This window comes from Cherax quadricarinatus, chromosome 71 (genome assembly GCF_038502225.1).
Source record: "Cherax quadricarinatus isolate ZL_2023a chromosome 71, ASM3850222v1, whole genome shotgun sequence".
Lineage (NCBI taxonomy): Eukaryota > Metazoa > Arthropoda > Malacostraca > Decapoda > Parastacidae > Cherax > Cherax quadricarinatus.
Genome location: NC_091362.1, coordinates 13,499,856 through 13,518,402, shown reverse-complemented (window position 1 = coordinate 13,518,402; position 18,547 = coordinate 13,499,856). Strand labels below are relative to the sequence as shown.

General features: G+C 36.9%; 1 protein-coding gene across 6 annotated transcripts in view; it reads right to left on the bottom strand.

Annotated features, from left to right (window-relative positions):
- Eps-15 (Epidermal growth factor receptor pathway substrate clone 15) overlaps positions 1–18,547 on the bottom strand; it is a 109,376-nt gene that overhangs the window by 68,351 nt on the left and 22,478 nt on the right. For 4 of the 6 annotated variants that reach the window (XM_053793410.2, XM_053793405.2, XM_053793406.2 and 1 more), the window contains exons 3-11: positions 14,861–15,004; positions 9,582–9,740; positions 9,328–9,438; positions 7,927–8,100; positions 6,130–6,180; positions 5,362–5,531; positions 3,934–4,096; positions 2,822–2,977; positions 2,497–2,586 (exon numbers count right to left, since the gene is read on the bottom strand). In XM_053793410.2, coding sequence (XP_053649385.1) covers positions 2,497–2,586; positions 2,822–2,977; positions 3,934–4,096; positions 5,362–5,531; positions 6,130–6,180; positions 7,927–8,100; positions 9,328–9,438; positions 9,582–9,740; positions 14,861–15,004 — 1,218 coding nt within the window. The remainder of the gene's footprint in view (positions 1–2,496; positions 2,587–2,821; positions 2,978–3,933; positions 4,097–5,361; positions 5,532–6,129; positions 6,181–7,926; positions 8,101–9,327; positions 9,439–9,581; positions 9,741–14,860; positions 15,005–18,547) is intronic. The other 2 variants (XM_070100044.1, XM_053793407.2) reach the window with 2 other exon arrangements.

Genomic DNA, 18,547 nt, shown 5'->3' with positions numbered 1-18,547 from the left:
GTATGAAAGGTGTGGCGTTTGTAAGAAAATTGCGATAATAGAAAAGTTTAAGTGATACATATGTTGGAGAAGGCACAAGCCAATGGCCTAAATGAGGCATCAACTCTCACAATGGGTAATCCAGGGTGTGACCTCTTGAAAAGAATGACAAATGTATATAGTCTCCCATGGCCACACACCTTCACCCACACTATCCCAACCAGCAGCCTTCACCACCACAACCTGCCCAAACACTCTCCCCCCCCCATAGATACAAGCCTACAGCTACACCTTCCCCACTGGCCACATTACTCCACTACCTTAAGATCACACCTTGTCCAGCCCCATGCCCTCACCTGCACCATTTTCCCACAACCTGATGCCCACACCTTAATTGGTTTTTTATCCTCATCACTGCCCACACCAACTGCACACTCACCCACCCAGTCACCCATTTACGCCACCCACACTGGGCCACTGACACTGCCACCTACATGGTCACCATCACACCACCTCATTGCTTCTAGCCTACATGCCACACTCCCCTCCACCCCCCAGCCTTCTCCACCACCCAACACCAGCCTCCAGCTCCTGCCCCCATCTATCCATTGCTTTGTCCCCCCCACTGAACCCTCTGACCCAAACCACTCTAACCCCTCCTGTGTACAACCCAACTACCGTGACTCCACTTTCATAACCCCCATACAGTTGCAACAAGTTGGACAACTGAACAAGACACCTCTGCTTGCAGAGATGTGGATATGGGATCTTTGACTGATGCACATTACCACTCTGACCTACAATTATTTTATAATTATTTTATAATTTTGAGACCTATACAAAATTTTTTTGGGTTTCTTAGGAGAGTCTAATGACCATAACCCCTTTTTTTTTTCCATATGTTCATCAGTTCAGTTTACACAGTGTCTTCATGAATGCAACTAGTGTTACCTAACAGCTAACTTTACCAATAGTCAGGGAAATTACACCCTTCTGGAAACCTTTCCAGGCTATTACAGAATACACTATTGTTTATATTTCAAATGATCATTAACCCCCTCCCCCCCCTCAAAAAAAACTTGTATGTTCAATACACTGCTGTAATTTTTCTAATAATTTATATACCCCTCTAGGCACTCTTCCCTGCCCAGACAGAATAAGATTATTTCAATTATTTGTTCTTTACTATAATTCTTTCATTCTGAATCTAGTAAAACCATCCTGCTAACCTTAGTGGTACGAAACAGATGCAACAAGACACAAGTTTTCCCTTTTTAAACTTTTGCTCAATTTTGACATCAGGAAATACTAAGAATCTACACTATTATTTACAACCCTAACTGTCAAACACCTTAACTAGACAAACTAGTTTACAGTTAGTGGATGGAGGACTGTGCACCTGATTATGTTGAATGACCCACATGGGTTAAGCACCTCAAATACAATAAATAATATTCCCCAAACAAAATTCATTTGAAATTATAGCTAACTTCTTTAGTTCCTTGTACCGAAATTAAATGCATCAAATTTTTGTCTAAAATCTAGACACTAATAGTTTCTTTCCAACAATCTGTAAACTACACACACAAACTTACAACCTAACTTTCATCTCCAGGTAAATTTTTTAATTAACCTTTCCATCTTCGTCTTCAGTGTACCCAATCCAAACACCAACTGAACTGGGAAATCAAAAAACCCATAATTCTATTAGCACAGAATACTAAACTTGTGCCATGACCATCCAGATAATTCTAAACCTGCTCACATATGTTCCTATGCTTTTGTTGCTGACCAATTAAAAATAAGAAGAAAAAACAGCAACTTTGGCTTTCTTAGCAGTAAATCACAAGAATCTTCAAAAGAATGTAAATAATGCATATAAAACTTCACACCCTATCATGCAAGTTTCTAAAAAAAAAAGCAAAATATTATACGAGAATGTCATTGATGTGATGTTCTAGTAAATATCCGCAGTTGCAATTATGCAGTAAACATCAGCCATGTTGAGCAAGTCTACTAAAGATGTAAACAAATGAGTTATAAAATAATATTTGTAAAATGCAGAACAAGGCAGCAAGATACAGATGGGTCGAGCTTAACTTTGTAATACTGAATGACTAATTCAGCAAGAATTTCTTTAATGCATGCGTAGGAAAAATAATCAAATGCAAAGTAAAGCTTACAGAGCTATTTCATGATTTAGGTAATGGCTTATTTTAAACTATATTCTTCAACAGAAAAGGAATAACGTAGTCAGGGCACTACATATGCAGTACATGAAAGTGCCCAAAGTATGCGCAGAACTTGAAATAATAAACCAAAACTCTAACTAGTGCATGTGTGCATGACCATCACTATATCTGTGCTGAACTAGGGTTGAGTTTTCATTCCTTTCCTATATGGCATCCATGGTGAATTAGTAAGTATCAGAAGTGTGCCTGTATAAAGCAAGTGAGAACACAGCGATTCTTGTTAAAGTCTATCAAGTGCCATGAGACGCAACATGCTGCGGTGTACCTGGTTCCCAAGGTCATCTAGCCGCAGTTGAGCTGCACCTTTTTGATGCTCTAACTGCCGTAACGTCGACATCAATGTATCTAGTTCAGTCTAAAAGATGCAAAACAAAAAACAAAAAATTATTTAAAACTACCAAGTACTTAAATTCATTGTATATACTATAATTGTGTGAAAAAATTTACATTACTTATTGCCATATTGTATGTGAAATTACAGAGTAGCACATGAGGCAGCAAGAGGATTTTAAGTGATGCCTGATAAAGTGCTGAAAATTAATCTGAACTCTACTACAATCCACATATTTAGTGTACATGAAAACATTTACCTGTAAGTTTTTCAACTCATTATTTTTAACTCTAATGCTTGCTTCCTTCTGCTGAATCTCCGACTCCAATTTGAGCTTGTCAGCATTCAGTTCTTCAATCTCATCAGCAACAAGTTGAAGTTCAGGATTACTATACTGAGGTTTAGATGGCACTATCTGAAAAATATGATTAAATGGAAAATTAGATTTTAATTTATTTTTTCAAGAGCACATGAACCCAAAATATTTGAGAGCAACATACAGAGTGAATATCATGCAGAAAATTGTTTAGAAATTAAAAGGTGATGTGGGATCACCAAGGGTATAATTCATAGGGTCGAGAAGTTGTTAGAAATGGTTTGGGCATATAGAGAAGAGAGAGGGATAAGATGACAAAGGGTGTATAAATCTGCAGTGGAAGATAGTAGAGATGGTCCCAGGAATGACTGGAGGGAAGAGGTAAGGAAGGCTTTGAACAGCAGGGGCTTGAGCATCCAACAGGCTTGTATAAAGATACTGGATAGGAATGGAGAAAAATAGGGTTTTAATGGACGTGCAATTGGAATGTTAGCAACAATTATGAAGAGACTCAGTTACACTGTAATGTTAGCCAGACTTCAGTTCCAGAGGTGGGAAGGGCAGTGCCTGCATTCTGAAGGAGTGATAGGGATGCTGCAATCAGAGGGTAATTGAATTGTGATGTCAACACACTTCTGGCAAGACAGACTGAATGAACGATGGTCAATGTGTTTCACTATTTATGTCGCCCCACCATTTGTGCCTTCTTTGTGAAAAACATTTTAACGGGACATCCTCTTCGTTAGACACGCAAAAGAAAAATGAGCTTCGATAATTTGTGGGTGGAATGAAATGCCTCAAGACTACCTAATACACATAAGAAAAATGTAAAATGAATGCCCAAGACTGAGAATATATATTTCAGAGAATCATTAAAATTTCAAAATTTAGAAAAATTTTCTGGTTTGGAAGGAATCTGAATTACAGAATCATACATAATTTTCTATCAGCATAATTCACAATTAAAAGTATACTCTCTAAATTTTGAAGAATTCTGAATGGAAAATAACTATATAACCCAGAACACACTGAAGAGGTCAAGAAACAAAACTCACAGTTGACTCTGCAGAGGGCTTGGGTCTCATTGTGGGGGGTATCATCTCTGGCGTGAGGGCTGCTGGTGGGTCAGTACCCGCTAGCTTCTGCTGAATGAACCACATCGCCAGAGCAAATTGCTCTGAAGTTAACTTTCCAGTCTGCTTCATATCACACAAATTCCTAACAAAAAAAATATACAAAGTTCAGGAAGACACTGGACCGCAGCAACTTACTTAAGGTCTGGCTAATCCAGCAGCTGCAGAATTTTTTTTTTTTATATTTTTAAACATCAATTTTTACAGGCTAAGTAAGAGGTGGTATCCAACATTTGCTCATTTTAAAGTCTAGCCCTACCTAAGGTATACTACTCTCCCTCCCCCCTCCTGCAGTATGCAACTAATACCCAGGTACTTATTACTAGGTGAACAGGGGCAGGTGTAAGTAAATCTGCCAAACATATTCCCCCATGCTGGGGATAAAACCATGGACACTCAGTATCTGAACAGAGTGCACTGTCAACCAAGCCACAGGTTAACTATAAACAATAATTAGAAAGTCAGGAATGACTGCAATATAAACAGCCATTTCCATGAACCGTTAATATGTCAATGTAGTTTTACAAAGGGGAACATATAACGAGTATTATTAGTTGTAATATTTCAAATAAATAGTCAAAAATATAACAGTTTAAATAAGCCTATGAATGTAGTTTATTAACAAACATTTTAACAATGTTATTTATTATGTTAAGTACATGATTTCATTTAACTTTAAAATGCCATTTCCTTAGCTAATCTTTTCTCTTTATTTGACAGCTGAGGGGTGACTGGGGAGTGGACTAGAGTACCCTCTAGAAAGCAAATCTAGGTGTTATAGATGTCTTATTCACCAATAAAAAATGTAATGTTAACCAAACCAAATCTCATACATGGTAAAGTGAATGTTTAAGAGAGAATACTCAAGCAGGGACTGCCTGTCTTTGTGTACCTCATACTAAATTTTTGTCTTGCCCAAAATTCCCAAACAAGCTCATAAACTCGTGGCTTAGTTCATGGTTGTGGGTGCAAGGGACTTGGACGTACAACAGGCATGTGTGAGCATGTTAGATAGGATTGGAAACAAATGGTTTTTGGGACTTGGCAAGATGTTGGAGTGTGAGCAGGGTAACATTTTTTGAAGGGATTCAGGGAAACCGGCTAGCTGGAGTCGAATCCTGGAGGTCAGAAGAACAGTGCCTGCACTCTAAAGGAGGGGTTTGGGATATTAGCGTGACATCTAAACTGTCGTATGTGTGGGTCTCAGGCAAGATAGTGATAGTGTGAATGATGGTGAAAGTGTTTCTTTCTTGGGTCACCCTGCCTTGGTGGGAGACCACCAGCGTGTTAAAAAAAAAACATGCAAAGACGTAATAAACCCTTATCATATAAATTTTAATTTACCCTTACCATATATGTGCAAGAACCATCTGTGGGAGGCCAGACTGAAGAAAGACCCCTTTAATCTCCTGTCCACTCACATAGCCATCCTTATCAAGGTCAGCATTGTGAAACATAACATCGTATCTGGCCTTCTCTGCTGCACTAATCACCCACGGTGCTGGAGGAGGACCTGAAGGCTGACAGAAAGATGGGAGAGAAAATTTCATTTGATGATAATCCACATTCTCGTATGAATGTTAGAAAACCATACCATCAATAAAATAGATGCATAAATACATCTTGCTGTACCACACCCTTATAATTATCAATTATAACTGGTGACATGTATTTACAAATATATATGGCAGATATTCTGTGATTTTAATGGCAATGCATTTATGTCCTGTTTTCAGCATACTTGAATTATCCACATAATTTTATAAAAAAAAAATTATTTCAGGCATACTGCATTCATTTATACAATATAGGTAAATTTAAGAATAGGTAAAATTGAGGCAATGATTACTACACAAGTTCTTCCATACTTGCAAAAATAAATTTTCTAAAGTTTTAATTCATGCAGTAAAATAAGACAAATAAAATAAATGGTGTTGAACAAATTGAAAATCTGTAAGACCTAATTTGAAGAGCTGTTGAAAGACTTAAGTGCAGAAGATCAACAGATCACTAATACATTTTTCAATTATACTTTCACAAGACATTACAAAAGAACTACGATCGAAGTTGGTCCAATAATGAAGATACTTTCATATATTACAGTAGAACTAGACTAACTTTTTCTGCAGAAGTCTCCGAGATGGCCTCAACCTCACAGGTTAAGTTGTCCTAAAAAGCATGAAAATTTTTATTTAGGCATAATATAAATGCTTTTATGAGCAAAATAAAATCCTCTGTAAAGGTAACAAAACATTCACCAAAGAAATAATAGTATATGACATCCAGTGAAGCAGTATTAGAGGCAACGTAAAAGCCTGGACCCGGATATGTGAATGATTAAAAATAGAATAACCAAGCATGAGCACACAAAGCTATAAAGATTTCTGGAAGTGATAAAAAAAAAATCTTCCCACCAACCCCTTAAAATTGCATTATCTATGTCATAAGCCATGCAAATGTATGGCTAAATAAAAAAAATACCACATACACTGCATGCTCCTCCATATTAAAACTGTCTACCCACATGCAGTCTTGCCTCATCTTCCAACCTTATTGTGTGTGTGCAGCCTATTTTATATTCACAGCTTTCAAACGCTTATAGCTATTCTTAACCCTTGTACTCATCACCAAACTTACTTTCCCTCAACAAACTAGGGTTTCTATTTGTGCATTCTCACATTCTATACACTTTTCAGACTGCATTCTATTCTTAAGAAATTCCTGTTAACTATATTGTAAAATAATACTAAATTGTGCTATGCAATAAAGTACTCCTACAGTACAATACTTAACACTATAAAATGCCATTCCAGATTGCATATCACCAAGAAAGAACAGAGATGTGTTATTACAGCTTTGATACAGTACACTAGTAAATTCAAGATTGAGTAGTTAATGGACACAATATTTCCTTTCAATTTTATTACATGCAATTTACATAATTTTTAGTCTATATATGATAGAAGAATTTGTTCTACCACATAGAGAATAAGCTATAAGGCTTATTACACCAAGCCTTAAAGAATGGGTTAATTATAATTTTAATAAATGTGTACACAGATTTTTCAAGCTGTGCCAGCATTCCTTGAGCAAACTATCCCTACACTGTTTTCCTGTCTTTTCACTGTTATATTTCATATCAGTCACCAACATGAACCATTGCAGAATTATAACCTAAGCAGATATTTCAATTTCACTGCAGAAGGCATGAAGTATAACAACAGCAACTAGCAAAGTTTGGTTTTCAATCGGCATAGCCCACTAAATTAAATCTCTATAAAGATACTATGGCAGTTACAGAAATTATTCAAGAAATATATAGGCAGATTGCATTTATTTAATAAAAGAAAGTTTTCTACAAAACAGACTAAACTGGAAATGAAAGAGATTATACTAAATACAGAATCTCACAAACTTGGCTAGTGTTCCTGTAGCTACAAATACGTAATTAAAAATAGGTAATTACATCCACCTACCTGCATATTTAAATGTCTACCTGCATGAAATCATCTGAGAGTAAGAGGTTATAAAACTGAAACTTATACAGACACACAGATAGCAGAATAGAAACTATTAAGACAATATTTAGCTTGGAGACTAAACTATGTCTCCAAGAGAAATGGCTTAATAATGTTTTCATTCTGCTGCAGTGTTCTCTATAATAAAGTCATACATTTAAAGTAAGAGAGATCTTACCCTTTCAAAGTTACACAGAAACACTGAAGAATATTCACCAAACCTAAAATCAAACAAGCTAAGAAATTAACCAAAGATAATTCACAACAATTAAAAATACAAAACCTGAAGACACAACAAGCCTTCCAAAGACAACTGGAAATTTAGGATTAAGCATGTTGGCTAGCATACAAATTACCAAGATTATTCAAACACTACACTTAGCTTCACTTTACTTACCTTGTTAGGTTGCTGTTTTGCGGAATTCTGCGGTAGTATTTGGGAGGGAGGTGCAAGGGGTGCTGGTACAGGGCCTTGAGCTACACCTGCCCGTTGTGCACTGGACAGCATTTCTTGTGGTACAGACGGTGGCAATGGATTGTTTTCTAAAACCTTGTATATTAAATGCATTGCCTGTTGAATAAAAATATGTGCACTAAGAAAAATTCTTAAATTTGTAAATACGGGTCTCCCTTGCTTTACAAGACAAGTGCATTCCTGGCTCTCAGAGCATAAAGTGAATCCTAAAGTAGTACACAAAACATAGAGATTCATTATGCAATTTTGCAAATTCCATCTTTCTTGACTTAGGTGTACAAAAAAATAGAAGCTTACCCTACATACACCAAATGATCACACACAACAACAAAATTAATTTGGCCAAAAAAAGAGCAAGTCCAAAATTTAATCACAATCCTTATAATATTCAGTATAAAATTGGGGGAAAAATTCTATATTTCTTTACTTTCATGCACTGGGTACTCAGGACAGTTTCCCAGAAATGTCTTATCCATACAGTGGTACCTTGAGTTCCAATATTATTCCATTCCAGATGTATCAAGCCCCAAAACTATTGTAACTCAAACCTCAAAACACATGGTTTTAAGGAAATTCATACCAAGACCCCAGAAGTACAACTTTTATTGTACCTTGCACAATATCAGATATAACTTGCAGGCACTGTATCTCCCTTCACTTATCTCTCTCTTATTCACAATTACAACAGTTGTATCATCGTATGTATATTGTATCTCCAATTTTTCATAGCAACTCTATGAGGGTAAATTGTAACTCAAAAGTATTGTTAACTCAAGTGACCACTGTACGTACAGTATTTTTTTATTTTTGTCCCACTCAGTTCTCTGATTATCGAGACTAAATTTACTAGACATGCCTTTATTCTGACTATTTAAGATTCTCTACACATGAATTTATACTTGTTAACTTCAAAGAGGGTGTGTGTGTGAGAATATATTGTATTTGATATTAGATCCTCACTCGAAGATCAAGTCTAGTGTACATTATTTTCCATTTCAAAAGTACAGTGTTAATCTATTATAAAATAGAGATCTCTTGAAAATTTTGAAAAAGCAATAAAAAACTGACATCTGAGTTTTCAATTTCTAAGACTTGCACAACACATTGTACTAGGGATGTAGGAGGGATAAATTCAGTAATTCAACTCTATCCCAGCACTGCAAAATCATTCCCCTTCCCATGAAAAATTGGTTCCCAAAACGTTAAAAAAAAAAAAAAAAGTTAATTTGTTTCATGAATAAGTTTAAAATTTTCAATCAATACAGAATAGTCTATGAAAAAATACCTAAGGTATCCTCACCAAGGGTATCTAGTAATACTTACGAGGGAAAACTCAACTCGGTCAAGTGAACCATCTTTATCCATATCCGATAAATCCCAAATCTTGCCCAGCGTTTCCATGGGAAGCTTAGAATTGAGCATAACACTTCTAACCTTTGGGAGTTAAAAGAATAAATACATTAGACAGAAAAACAAGTCAATGGCACAGCTTCGAATTCTTAAAATTCTAAAAAAATGCAAAATTTTACTGATCAAAGCTTTTCAATAATTCATGATCATAAATTATACTAATTTACCTTATTGCCATGAAGTTTATTTGCCTCTGGTCCCAAAGAATTAAATATTTGGTCATAGCGCGCCCGGTCTGCAGGAGTTATTGTCCACACACCCCCAACAGATGCTTGTTGGGGTTGTGGGGGTTTAGTAGGTGGGGGTGGATGTGGTGGTGGTTCACCCTTGAAACAAACAGAACAGACACTTAAATGTTAAAGACAAAAATGACTCAAAACAAACTAGGGTTTGTAAAACTGAGAGGGCAATAATAGAGTTTACTGGCAGGGATATTGGCAAATGTACTGATCTAACTACCGGCCCCTTCACTGTTCTTTCATTTTTGCAGTTTGATGTCCTCAGTATCTTTAATACATTGTAAGTTGTAGTCTATAACTGTCTATGGTAACTAGAGAATCTGGCAGTGTTTGCTGACACCTACACACCCATGAGGGAAGTAGTCGGCAATATGGTACTGGTGGTAACAGTCAAAGCAAACACTCATACCACACCTCTCCAACAAGCCACCATCTTCTACCACACTGTGAAGTCTATCAAAGGAACATTTTCAACTCGTCTATCAGAAAAGTCATGTCATATTACATACTGTACTTCCCAACACTCCTCCCTTCCTTCAGAGATGGGTTCATTGTTTAATAGAGGAAAAGTGGTGTTATACTACCCCATTCCATGAGTGCATAATAAAAATTATTAAAAAAATTATCAAAATATTGAGAGAAGGTATCACATCATATTTCTTTTATTGCTGGGTTTAAAGGCTGTGATGGCCCTTAAGTCACTGTAACACAATGTGATACTTCTATCAATATTTTGGTCAATTTTTTGTAATTTTTGCTACACACTCATAAAACAGGAGGTATAACACCACTATCCCCCTACTAAATAACAGGCCCACCTCTAGTGAAGGAAAAATATTAAAATTCTGGAAAGAATAGTATCCAATATGACATCCTTCCTCTCCTACCATTATCAGACCTTGTCTAATTCTTCATACTGTTTGTCATGCACTTTTAAAATGGGGGTTAACACCATTATGTCTACAAAACAATAGACCCATCTCTGATGAGTACATATATTTTAAATTTCATCATTTAAAATAACAATAAATATATAGATTATTATTGTCCTGGTCCCCATCTCGAGTTATAACAAAGGCTTCTATGGAAAGAGAGAGAGATTTGCTGAATGAACCATCTAGGTTGTTAAGCAAGGGTCTGCTGTACTATTTTAATTTTCATCTTCAAACATGTATAGCCTATTTAAAAACCTCCTCATAATTCAATTTTGTCACCAAATATATTATTTACATCAGGCATTCCCAATAAAAAACATAATGGACTTAAAATATTCTCTCTAAAATTCTCATACCTCTATCTCAATGTTTGGCAATGTCTCAGGAAGGATAGGAGGGTGTGAAAAAGAGGCTTAAGTGATTTGGGCTTGAGCATCCAGCAGGTGTATGTGCATGTTAGATCACAGTGAGTGGAGCCAAGTGGTTTTAGGGATATGGTGTACTGTTGAAGTGTAAGCAAGATAACACTTATGAAGGGATTCAGGGAAAGCAGTCAGCTGGACTAGAGACCTTTAGGTGGAACGTACAGTGCCTGCGCTGAAGGAGGGGTAGGGATATTACAGTTCAGAGGGTCATTTTGAATTGTGATGTCTTTGCACTTCTGGCATGACAGCTATTATAAGAATGATGGGTGAGCACAGGTGAAACATATCGACTTCTTTATTTTTCAACCGATTACATTCATTTTTGGTGTACTATTAGAAGCTTATATTGAGTATCCTGTGCTGAAGTTTCAATCATATCGGCCAAAAAGGAAATGAAATATGCAAAATTTACGAAAAATTGCATTTGGCAGGGGAGTCCTTCTCAGTGGTACTTGGAAAAGTGGTTTTGACACTTGCTGCTGATAGAACACCTCTAATTCCATCACTGTAAGTGTACCTATTCTAAAATAAACCTTATCTTCATGCTAAAAAAAAATAAGTTTCATAACTTTTTTGACATATTGGAAGATGTCGGTCTTGTTGCCCACATAAATCTAAAAATATTTGGGATAGTTCAGAAAGGTACACTTTACCTTGTAAAGCAATCATTCTCCTATGTTTGTTGTGAAAATCAAGTCAATTCAATCATAAATAAAGATGGAGTGCCCCTAAGTATGTAAATAAGTTACTTTCGAGATATAGGCCGAAGCGCGCGGCACCCCAGCTGCCCGGGAAATAATTTTTTTCCCCGAAAAATTCGCTTTATTTTACACTTTTTGCGTGACCTACAAGTGTTTATTACAGTTAACCATTGTAAATTCGTTTTCTCTCATCACTTTTAAGAGATAACAAAACTTCAGGGGATACACCGATAGAAATTTTTCCCTCTTGGGCATCATATTATGCTATATATTTTTTTCGGTGTGCTTTTTATGTTTATATGCTATTATTATATTGCATTATGTCATAATAGATCAATTGTGATAGATAAATAAGCCTTATAATTGATATTAGCGTGGGTATGGAATATTTATGGAATATTTTGTTGGCTGGAGGTGTCGGCCATTTTGGGTACTATACCCAGGGTACCTGACTGGTTACTTGACCATATTAGCTCCGCCCGCTCGAGCATGATCTCAGACAGTGAATTTGTATTATATTAGACAAAGATATAAGAAAACGATAAAAATAGCAAGGGGGAAAAACGTAAACAAAGCCGCGTCAGCGCTTCTTACGCAATATGACGCGTCAGCGCTGTCACCATGCCTGTTATAAATGGCTGTAATTCCTTTTAGAAACATCGTACAAGGATAATAATTATACCAGAGTGTAGCCAGAAAGTTCTGCTATTTTTTGGTAACAATAACTCCATTTTCATATTTTTTCGAATTTTTTTTGCTCCGCGCGCGTGAACCTGTGCGCTCCCTTAAAACTATAAAATATTTGTGGAAAATGGGTGTGCATAACAAAGGGATAACTAAGATTTAAAATGTATAGTAAAAGCAGCACAGATTACAGAAAAGACACTGCTTTATAGTGGAATGGATATAAAAAAAAAGTCAATAAAGGACAGAAGTTTCCAATTTTAAGAGTTAAGAAATCTATTAGATACATAAAGCATAAAATATTATATTTAACTGTATAAATACAGGATGCTCCAAAACTATTAAAAGGAAGCAAATCAGAGTAAGTACAAAGATATTTTGCTGGCTTAGATGTAAAGAATGAGAAACAGGACTGTAGGGGCAAATAACACAAGAGATTTTGTGTAATTATCTTCAATTGGGTAAGAAACTAACACACTTGAAGGGGAAAGTGGAAGAGAGCATAATGAAAAGGACCTATAAATACAAAATGTAAGAGAATACAGAGTCATATTTACTATGTCTTTCTAAAGGCTTTTCTGTTGTACCTACCTCCATTCACCACTATTTTTTCAATGGGAATAGATGTAACAACAGTAACTGACTCTCCCTTTCCCCCCTCCCCCTGCATTTTACCCCTCTCAGGAATGCAAACGACTGAGGACAGACTCCCTTTAAGATTTTAAGATAAGTTTTTTCAATATTCATTTTAAATTTAATCATTCACAACCTTCCTGTGGAGCAAAACAGTTTAAATTTTCATACATGCATGCTGATATATAAGTATGAATATTATATGTGCATCAGTAGGTGAGCCTTCATTTCTTGCCAAACTTCAGTGAGTCTGATAAACAATGAAAGGCAATCTTTCACTGTCTAGTGAATTAAGTGACAATGCTTTCATTGTCCAGTGAATTGTTAAGTGACAATGCAACCCATCCTCACACCATGTGTGATGACTAACACTGCCAGGGTTCACCGAGACAGTGCTGCCTGCTGTGTCATACCATTCTTTTTAGACTTGCATAATTGTGATTAAATATGCATATTTATGCTTAATTTGCAAATGAGCAAAATTTTAAACATTATCTCTCAGTCCACAGCAGGATTCCACTGTGCAAGTTTGAATCCTGCTGTGGACAGAGATAATGTACTCATATTTACAGATTTATAAACTAATAAACACAAAACAAAGCAACTTTTCCGAGTGCAAGGAATGTTTAGAAATTGACACTAGGAGTCATGGAAAATGAGAATGGGTTACACATCTGATGCAATACTGTGAAGAGCTACTGAAGTAAAAATTACATTCTGACATGGAGGAAAAATACAAAATCAACACAAATCAGTTTGTCAACTTTTCTTGTTATGAACACAATGAGGCTCCTGAAGACTGTATGTATAAATAAAGTACAGAAGGTAAAAACACTGGCTCCATAGTAGTATTGGCAAGGATGAGCTGATGATGTAAAGTAGCATGAGTATTTCAACAGCAGATACAAACATCAGAAAACATCCAGAAACTTAAAATTTTTTAGTGAAAAATCCAAATCACACACAAAAATATAAGATCTACCAAAACTCAGAAAAATGCAGGTACAGTGAAACCTGTATTATCTGGTGTTCCAGTAACCTTCAATAAGTTATATAATTCCCCTAATGGTTGGCAATAACAGGCTAGAAAGTTTGGTCAAGCATACTTCATGACTTCAATTATATTTTCCTATACATTTTATACATAATTAAACATTGATACTGTATTTGCAGATAAAAAAAAAACCTACATATTAAGATATTTATCACAGTTTTCAGCCATTATACATTTGTAATTCTTAATACACTTGTGTTGTGCCAGGACTCTTGCCACACTTAATCTCTTATAGTGGGTCAACTTACATAACTTAAATGTTCATATTCTGGTTAATGACACTAATAATCCCTCAACAGGTGCTTTAAGAATCAAAATGCACAAGAGAAAGAGTACTGATCAGAAAATAACTAATATTAAACTTAAGAGTAAAGGAACACCCTGAAACAAGTACAGTAATATTTGTTTCACAGAGTCCAGAGGGGAATTCCATCTTCATCTGGTCACTGGTCAATACAGAATGACTACAACCAACATACAGATGACTTTGCACAGAATATATCCATTACACAAGCTAGATGTACCACATTTTACCCAAAAAACTGCTCTTCATAATTTTGCATATACCTGCAGTAGTAAACTGGATAATACAAGTTTCACTGAAGTGTACCCAAGTAGTACACCAAAAATTTACTGGCCATGCTTTATGCATATTTCATTAAAAAAAAAAATGGTTCCGTACAACAAACATTCAAAAGATTTTCTACTTTTGACATTAACTACACTACATTACTATATTGTACTTCACTCTAGTAAAAAATACACAATATATTACCATAATAGGAAGAGAAGTTGGGATGTTGATATTGGCCATATTTGGTTCTTTGCCATTTTGAACCAATGCCACCATCTTTAATGCTACAAATAGGCCAGTTTTATCTAAATAACCTTTACCTCCAGGATCACTCAGGTCCCATATCTGCAGAGGGAGCAAATGTGAACATTTCATCTAATAAAATATAAACAAGTTTTAAATCCCTTTTATTTCTAGTTATTCTATCATAGCAAAGCAAATTTCCTATAAATCTTAACACACCCACCCATCCACCCACAGGCATACCACGACTCCCTACAAAACCACCCCTCACCCCAACCCCCAACAAAAGTTTTGGAATGTCATTAGAGGAAAGTGGCGGATAATTTTTTTAATTTTTTAAAATATATGTACTGAAAAAAATCACTTACAGTGGATAAAACACAGAGTTAAAAAAAAAAAAAACTAGCTATAGTAAATTCATAAGTCTAGTTTTCAATCAGCAAATTCATGTAAATTAAATCTATTAATCAACCAAGGAAAAAAACAACAATTATACAAGAAATGGATGAGGAGATTCCATTTAGATCTCTAGAAAGGTTTCAAGTGTGTGCCTCATATGAGACTCATCTGGAAACAACAAAACACAGTTGGAATGAAACTATTATAGATTTTGTCTGAAAAGTGAACATGAACAGTTATAAGAAATAAAATACAGTGGAAACTTAGTATGCAACCTTAATTCATTCCAGAATGCTGTTCAAGTGCCGCTCTGAGTATCGAACAAGTTCTTCCCAATCAATTTTCTGTCTGGTTGGCTGCTACCACTAATCGTCGTAGGCCCAACGATGACTAATTTATACAAATACTAATACAAAAAACACTAAAAAATGCGAAGAAACACAAAATAGTTTACAGCGAAGTTCTGGCAAGTCGTATTTGTTTGGTCGAGTGTTGAGCTTTGTTCGAGTAAGGAGCTGGTCGTATACCGAGGCTCCACTGTAGTATCTTAATGGAACAATATCATCAGTAGGGGTAAAACAAGATTCAGTGCTTACCCCAATAACACTGATATTTCCGCCTCTCCTCACTTTGCGACGTACAGTAGGGCCCCACTTATACAGCAGGTTAGGTTCCAGGCTACCGCCGAAAAGCAGACATTGCCGGAAAGCAGAATGCCATTTTTTCCACTTATAAATGTATAAAAATGCTAGATAACAAGTTTACAGGTGTGGTAAGTATGGTAGCCCGCCTGGCCACCCCACCCACATGTAATATACAGTGGACCCCCGCTTTACGATCAGCTCCCAATGCGACCAATTATGTAAGTGTATTTATGTAAGTGTGTTTGTACGTGCATGTTTGGGGGTCTGAAATGGGCTAATATAATTCACAATATTCCTTATGGAAACAAATTCGTTCAGTAATGGCACCTGAACATACTTCTGGAATGAAATAATATCTTAAACCGGGGTTCCACTGTCCACTGTACTACGACATTTAAAGCGCCCTAGAACAATAAAATGCATATACAGTACACTCATTACTTACCTCAAAATATTTGTAGTCGTAATGTAGGATAAGAGGCGAGTAAACAATATAAAAATGAATAAACTAGAGAGAACGAATAAATGAGAGAGGACAGACGCAAAGTACGTAAACGAACAGACGAATGCATCTGGTTTTGGTCGATACATGTTCATACATGTATCTAGGTAGTAGGTTGGTAGACAGCAACCGCCCAGGGAGGTACTACCGTCCTGCCAAGTGAGTGTAAAACGAAAGCCTGTAATTGTTTTACATGATGGTAGGATTGCTGGTGTCCTTTTTTCTGTCTCATAAACATGCAAGATTTCAGGTACATCTTGCTACTTCTACTTACACTTAGGTCACACTACACATGCATGTACAAGCATATATATGTATATATACACATCCCTCTGGGTTTTCTTCTATTTTCTTTCTAGTTCTTGTTGTTGTTTATTTCCTCTTATCTCCATGGGGAAGTGGAACAGAATTCTTCCTCCGTAAGCCATGCGTGTTGTAAGAGGCGACTAAAATGCCGGGAGCAAGGGGCTAGTAACCCCTTCTCCCGTATAAATTACTAAGTTTAAAAAGAGAAACTTTCGTTTTTCTTTTTGGGCCACCCTGCCTTGGTGGGATACGGCCGGTTTGTTGAAAAAAAAAAAAATGTTCATTTCCATGCCTGTGAATCTTGTACCACAATACAAACATCTTACATTGTATACAAGTTGTCTCCACTTTGGTAAAGTAGAATAAATAAAGAGCAACACTCCCATTCTCATGTAGCACACCATTTTTAGAAGGAATAACGGTTATTTTTATATAGTCGGACTTGAGTACAGTGGACCCCCGCATAACGATGGCATCACATAGCGATTATTTCGCATACCGCTTACTTTAATTGCAAAAATTTTGCCTCACATACCGCTTAAAAACCCGCTTACCGATTTTCCTCCGAGACGCGTCCAATGTGCGGCCTGAGCCACGCTCACATGTTCCGCCGGTGGCATTGTTTACCAGCCAGCCTCCGCGGTAACATCCAAGCATACAATCGGAATATTTCGTATTATTACAGTGTTTTCGGTGCTTTTTCTGGAAAATAAGTGACCATGGGCCCCAAGAAAGCTTCTAGTGCCAACCCTACAGCAATAAGGGTGAGAATTACAATAGAGAAGAAGAAAAAGATCATTGATAAGTATCGCTACTACTGGTGGTACAGCTGCTGCTGCTGCTGCTGCTGCACTGTCAGCTGCTGCTGCTGCTGTAGCATCGTCTGCTGCTGCTGCTGCTGTAGCATCGTCTGCTGCTGCTGTAGCATCGTCTGCTGCTGCTGCTGTAGCATCGTCTGCTGCTGCTGCTGCTGTAGCATCGTCTGCTGCTGCTGTAGCATTGTCTGCTGCTGCTGCTGCTGCTGTAGCATCGTCTGCTGCTGCTGTAGCATTGTCTGCTGCTGCTGCTGCTGCTGCTGTAGCATCGTCTGCTGCTGCTGTAGCATCGTCTGCTGCAGCTGTAGCATTGTCTGCTGCTGCTGCTGCTGCTGTAGCATCGTCTGCTGCTGCTGCTGCTGTAGCATCGTCTGCTGCTGCTGTAGCATTGTTGCTGCTGTACCACCGTCTGTTGCTGCTGTACCACCGTCAGCTGCTGCTGCTGCTGTAGCACCGTTGTTGGTGTGGCTTATTGAGAATACCAAGAAACAATTAACCCCAGAGGATTTGCCACCCAGGATAACCCAAAAAAGTCAGTGTCATTGAAGACTGTCTAACTTATTTCCATTGGGGTCCTTAATCTTGTCTCCCAGGATGCAACCCACACCAGTCGACTAACACCCAGGTGAACAGGGAAAAATGCCTGGAACTAGTGCTCATACTGGTCAATTTAAAGCCAGCAAAGGTTGGTTTGAGAGATTTAAGAATCGTAGTGGCATACACAGTGTGATAAGGCCTGTTCTGGAAGAAAATGCCAAACAGGACCTACAGTACTCAGGAGGAAAAGGCACTCCCAGGACACAGTGTCTCATCAGTCATTGCTGCATCTTCAATAAAGGTAAGTGTCATTTATTCTTCATTTAGAAGAGTAGTACATGCACAATATATACAGTGCATGTACTACTCTACTATTGTGCATGTATCCTTCTCTTTGTGTGTGGGAAAATGTATATTTCATGTGGTAAAATTTTTTTTTTCA